At 45.1% G+C, this 6,023-nt stretch overlaps 1 protein-coding gene across 1 annotated transcript in view; it reads right to left on the bottom strand.

Moving 5' to 3' along the window:
• Positions 1–3,496: 3,496 nt before the first annotated feature.
• zgc:113307 (uncharacterized protein LOC553753 homolog) overlaps positions 3,497–6,023 on the bottom strand; it is a 16,924-nt gene continuing 14,397 nt past the window's right edge. Inside the window, exon 4 of the mRNA XM_042089768.1 lies at positions 3,497–4,143. Within this exon, the coding sequence (XP_041945702.1) occupies positions 3,992–4,143 (152 nt within the window). The 3' untranslated portion in view covers positions 3,497–3,991. The remainder of the gene's footprint in view (positions 4,144–6,023) is intronic.

Here is a 6,023-nt window from a genome sequence, read left to right on the forward strand (position 1 = left end):
GATGCAGAAGATGAGAAACACAGGGAGGGGTGTCAGAGAGGACAGTGATCCATCTTCCCTCACCCTTCAGGCCACACACACACTTCCTCCCCACAGACTCACCATAAATATGCACACACACACACACACACACTTCCTCCCCACCATAAACATGGTCTCTGTCAACAGTGTAAACATGCAAACAGCCCCTCTGTCAGCAATGTAAAGATACTTATGCTTTTTATTACCATATTTAATTGTAGGATTTGAACACACTCTGCCAACAATGTGTGTGTGAGTGTGTGTGTGTGTGTGTGTGTGTGTGTGTGTGTGTGTGTGTGTGAGTGTGTGCATTTATCTTGTGTAGTATGCCACAGCTATAACCAAGGGTTCATGATGTCAAGACAATTGTTTTGAGTGATGTTAAATTGTCCGTTTGAGGCTCGGAAAAACACAGACAGACACTGACAGACCGCCAGTGTAGCTACTTTAAAACTAAATTATGATCTCACTTGACATTGGAAAAGAGATGAGATGTCCTAGCATGATCATTTCCTTTGACTGCTTGTTATTGTGGAAATATTCAAATATTTAGACGGCCCTTCTAAAAGCACAGATAGCTTGTAATGCTATTGTGCAATAAAATGTTATTTTTACTCTGCAGTGGGGGAATAATATTGTGTCCAGCATTTTCTGGAAGCTGGCTGACTAATCCTGTCACTAGTGGACAAAGCCAGTTCTGTTGTTTCAGACAGAAGGACTCTCTCTCTCACTCTCTCTCCTCTATGCTACTGAAAGCCAGTGCAGTTGTTTCAGACGGATGGACTTTCTCTCTCTGTCTCTAGCTCTCTCCCTCTCTCTCTCTATCTCTCTTCTCTCCCTCAATCTTTCTCCCCCACTCTCTCTCTCTCTCTTAGGTCTCTCCTATGTGCTACTGAAGGACTCTTAAATGGTTCAGGGGCTCAGACTCACATTCCCCGTCTCTGGGAATGTCATTCAAATGGGGCGAAAAAAGTGTTTCCATGGCGATAAGACGGAGCCCATCTCTCCAGGCGTCCATTACCGTGTGTGTGTGTGTGTATATGCATGTGTATGTGTGTGAGTGTGTGTGTGTGTCTGTGTGTGTGTGTATATATATGTATGTGTGTATGTGTGTGTGTGTGTGTGTGTATGTCATGGTCAAAGAATGCAGCCTGTCCCAAAAGGTATCTAAATGTCTGCGAGCGCAGTAGAGGGGCTACCGTAAGCCTGTCTGGAGAATGGAATGTGAAGCAGCTCTTTGAACATCAGGCTTTGTTTATTCTTGCTCACTCCACTGGGCTGAGGTCATGTCCCAACCGGGTATGTGGTCAGCAAATGATGGGCATGAGGTCATGTACCAACCGGTATCACCAAATTATGTGCATGAGAAATTATGAAATGACTCGAGACACAACACATACTTTGCTTTATTGAAAAGAAATAATTACAACCTACACAGAAAACAATAGACTACGTATTGTATCAACTAAACAGCTTAAACATGCCATTACCTTCTAAGTGGAGTATGAAAGAAAGACTGCATGCATTGGATGGATGTGCGAAAGAAAGGAATAATATTCTCTAAGGGCCACGTTTGTGTCTTCAGAGCAGGTACAACAAAGAAAATCAAAATGTCCTCCAGAGGACTTGTGCCATTTGTCATATTTAGATCGGATTCCCACAGATGTCCAGATAACAGCGAGCAATGGGATGGACATTTGGAAACCTTTGACCATGTGATGCTCCGTCTCCCAGGTCTTCAACAGAGCATGCGGAGGGGCTGATGTGACCTCATGTCACAAGATCTTGACATATACCGTATGGTTAAATAAACTCAGCCATGTCACATGATCATGAGATATACTGTATGTGTATATAAACTCAGCGATGTCACATGAACATGACATACCTGTATACCGTATGTGTATATAAACTAGGGGATGTGTATATAAACTCAGCGATGTCACATGATCATGAGGTATACAGTATGTGTATATAAACTCGGGGGATGCTGTCAGTGATTTGGTTCCGTAGAGCTGAGAGACTGGGCTGGGAAATGGCCGTTCCTTTAAACACTTCCAGCTGGGGCTTTGTGCTCCGCACATGCACTGCCGAAGCAATGCGGACACGTAAAGAGTGCATAGGCGTTCTAGTAAACACACACACACACTGTGAGAGACCTCTACAGCACGTAGGTGTTCTAGTTAACACACACACACACTGTGAGAGACCTCTACAGCACGTAGGCATTCTAGTAAACACACACACACACTGTGAGAGACCTCTACAGCATGTAGGCGTTCTAGTAAACACACACACACACTGTGAGAGACCTCTACAGCACGTAGGCATTCTAGTAAACACACACACACACTGTGAGAGACCTCTACAGCACGTAGGCGTTCACACAACAAATGTGTTTAAACAGTGCAGGATGGGTGGGCTGTGGACAGACAACCCTCTTCTGCTGTGTCATCGATTTAATCACTAACGTAAACAACTCTAACAGACGTGTAATGCTGGAAAGAACACAAACCAGGCAGAATAGAAATAGATTTCATCTGTAACAGATCTGCTTTATGTAAGGATATTGGGATATCTACTTAAGGAGGGCAGAATAAGCACATCATGTGGAAGGGCCCTCATTTGAATGATGGGCAAAAAGTAAAGTTTTTAAGTCTAATGATAATTTGATAAATAGGCCAAATCAATTTGCTAATTTGGCTAACACTATGGACAAGAGCTTTTTTTGCAAACACTGTCGAGTCCCCTCAATACTTCCACATGCCACAAGATAGCTCTTCGTTGTTGAAGTTGAAATAGGGCCCTAGGTATTGGCCTCAAAGTAGGGGTGAGTTAAATGGGAATGTAATGACAAAGTGGATTAAGACTAAAGTTTTGGGGGGAGTTAAATGGGAATATAATGACCAAGTACAATAAGACTAAAGGTTTGGAGTAAATTGAATGGGAATATGATGATGTAGATTAAGACTAAAAGGTTTGGGGTGAGTTAAATGGGAATATAATGATTAAGTTAACTAAGTCGATTAAAGGGTACCAGGCAACGTTTTCGTGTTAATTAATAATCTTCGTAAGACGGTATATGGTTAAATGACTCATTACAGGGCGAATGAAGGCTCTCTCGCCCGCCCCTACTGCCTGTAATATCCCGCTTGCAAGTTCAGCGTACCATACCCGCCGACCGAAGCAGGATCAGTTTACATCCTGCATCCACAGCACAGAGGCAGGCTAACGAAACGCTAGAGATTGTTGCAAACGTGTGTATAATGGCAGAGCCGGCGAAGAAGCAGCGAAAACCCTTGACGGAAGATGCAAAGAAAAGGAAAAGAGCTTCAGACTGAGCGAGGGGGAGTTTCGTAGAGAAAAAGCATCAGGCTTGCCTGGTGTCCCTTTAAGACTAAATGTTTGGGGTGAGTTGAATGGGAATATGATAATGCGTAGAAGGTTGGGGGCGGGGATACATGTAAATGTGATGATTATGACGGCTGTGGGCGGGGCTATATGTAAATGTGGTGATTATGAGGACTGTGGGCGGGGCTATATGTAAATGTGATGATGATTATGACGGCTGTGGGCGGGGCTATATGTAAATGTGATGATGATTATGACGGCTGTGGGCGGGGCTATATGTAAATGTGGTGATTATGAGGACTGTGGGCGGGGCTATATGTAAATGTGATGATGATTATGACGGCTGTGGGCGGGGCTATATGTAAATGTAATGATGCTTATGACGACTGTGGGCGGGGCTATATGTAAATGTGGTGATTATGAGGACTGTGGGCGGGGCTATATGTAAATGTGATGATGCTTATGACGGCTGTGGGCGGGGCTATATGTAAATGTGATGAAGGACCCGTAGGCACATGGCCCAGTCTGCTGGGAGCTCGTGTGGGCGGGGCTATATGTAAATGTGATGAAGGACCCGTAGGCACATGGCCCAGTCTGCTGGGAGCTCGTGTGGGCGGGGCTATATGTAAATGTGATGAAGGACCCGTAGGCACATGGCCCAGTCTGCTGGGAGCTCGTGTGGGCGGAGCTTGTTGCCGTCCAGTCTGAGAATCTTGATGCGGGAGTAGGCAGTGATGCTGACCTCTCTACACAGACTGGACACGTTGAACACTGGGGGCACAAACAACAACAGCAACAACAATAACAAACAGTAAACAGCGGTAATCACAACATACATATTTATTTTAAATAGATACCATATGAAAACTAAATGAAGAGAAAAGTGAGTTATTTTGTGCTACTACTGTGTTATTTGTAGCCATGGCAACACTGCTACTGTAATAAAGCTCCTTTGAATTTCAATTTCAATTTTGAAAGACCTACTACTATTGTTTATACCCACATTGCTGTATGTCTATTGTCTTCATTTTGTGATTCAACTGTGTTATCTATAACACTAGCTTTGGCAACACTGTACCCAAACAGTCATGCTAATAACGCTTCTTAGAATTTGAATATGAGAGAGAGAGAGAGAGAGAGAGAGAGAGAGAGAGAGATGAGAGAGAAAGAGAGAGAGAGGGGAAAGGAGAGAGAGGGAGAGACAGAGAGAGAGAGAGAGAGAGATGAGAGAAAGACAGAGAGAGGAGCGAGAGAGAGGGAGAGAGAGAGAGATGAGAGAGAGAGAGATGAGAGAGAAAGAGAGAGAGAGGGGAAAGGAGAGAGAGGGAGAGAGAGAGAGAGAGAGAGAGATGAGAGAGAGACAGAGAGAGAGGAGCGAGAGAGTGCAGGGATGTTGAGTGGGTACAGGTTGTTCTCTGGGCTGTAGCCCGGCCCTCCTCTCTCTCCTCCCATATTCCCCTTTAATGGAGGCTACTGTCCGACTCCGACAGCCCTGCTGCTAAACCAGATGCAGGTGGGCCCACATGGCACACACACACACACACACACACACAGACACACAGTGGTGGAATGTCAGTAGCCTTACAGCCTCTGGGCCAGTCACAACCGCAAGACTGTGATGTGTGTGTGTGTGTGTGAGCATTTGTGTGTGTGTGTGTGTGTGTCTGTCTAGATTCCATAATGTGTCTAGATAATGTGTCGTGTATTAAGACCATTATTCCAGACGTGTGTGTGTTTGTTACAGTTAGTGCATGTGCCCGTGTGCTTGTGTGTACTGTATATCCCAGGAGGTGTGTGTCTGTGTGTGTGTGTTTGTGTGTGTGTGTGTGTGTTTTAAGCTCATCATGCATCTGGTCTCCACAGTGAGATATTTGGACGGTGTGTTTCTGAGCCCTGTGGTTTGCTTGAGTGTTTTCAGGTTGAGTGTTTAGATCCTGACTGATAGCTCTGTGTGGGGAAAACTTGGATAGTGTGTGTGTACTGTATGTGTGTGTGTGTGTGTGTGTGTGTGTGTGTGTGTGTGTGTGTTTCGCTCCTGACTGACAGCTCTGTGCGGTGAGACCCTGGGTAGTCATGTCTGTTGGCCATCCTGGTGGAAAAGCGGCGCACTCTCTCCGCGCCCCCAGCCAGACCCAGCAAGGCAGCCGCGCGCCAAGTGATCCTGTTTCGAATCGGCCACTCACAACATGTGCTGCGCTCAGAAGGTCAGTCTCTCTCTTAACACACACCTCCTCCAGAGCCCCCTCAACAGCATAGCAGACACCAGTACCTCATATAAACACGCTCCATTCAAGCACAAATCAGCGGGGAAAATAGCCTCTTTATGGACTTGCTGGAACTCTAGTCATTATTTCTGTGATCTAGTCATTATTTCTGTGATCTAGGTGACTAAGAGAGAGTTCTGTGATCTAGGTGACTAAGTTCCTTCTATCATATTACTGCCAGTTCTGCCTCTCAAACCAGGAGGAGGAAGATGGACGTTTTAAACAGCAAACACAAAGTCCCGACTGTCCCTCCGAATGGACTTATAATAGCCCAAACTGTCCTCTGGGATTTGGTGGCTTGCACATTGGGTTGTAAAAAGGCTAATAAGTAGTATAAATAACAAGTAAGAGACAGCAGTAGCAGCCACAGTATTAGTGCTTTGTGTT

The sequence above is a fragment of the Alosa sapidissima genome, chromosome 4 (assembly GCF_018492685.1).
Source record: "Alosa sapidissima isolate fAloSap1 chromosome 4, fAloSap1.pri, whole genome shotgun sequence".
Taxonomy (NCBI): domain Eukaryota; kingdom Metazoa; phylum Chordata; class Actinopteri; order Clupeiformes; family Clupeidae; genus Alosa; species Alosa sapidissima.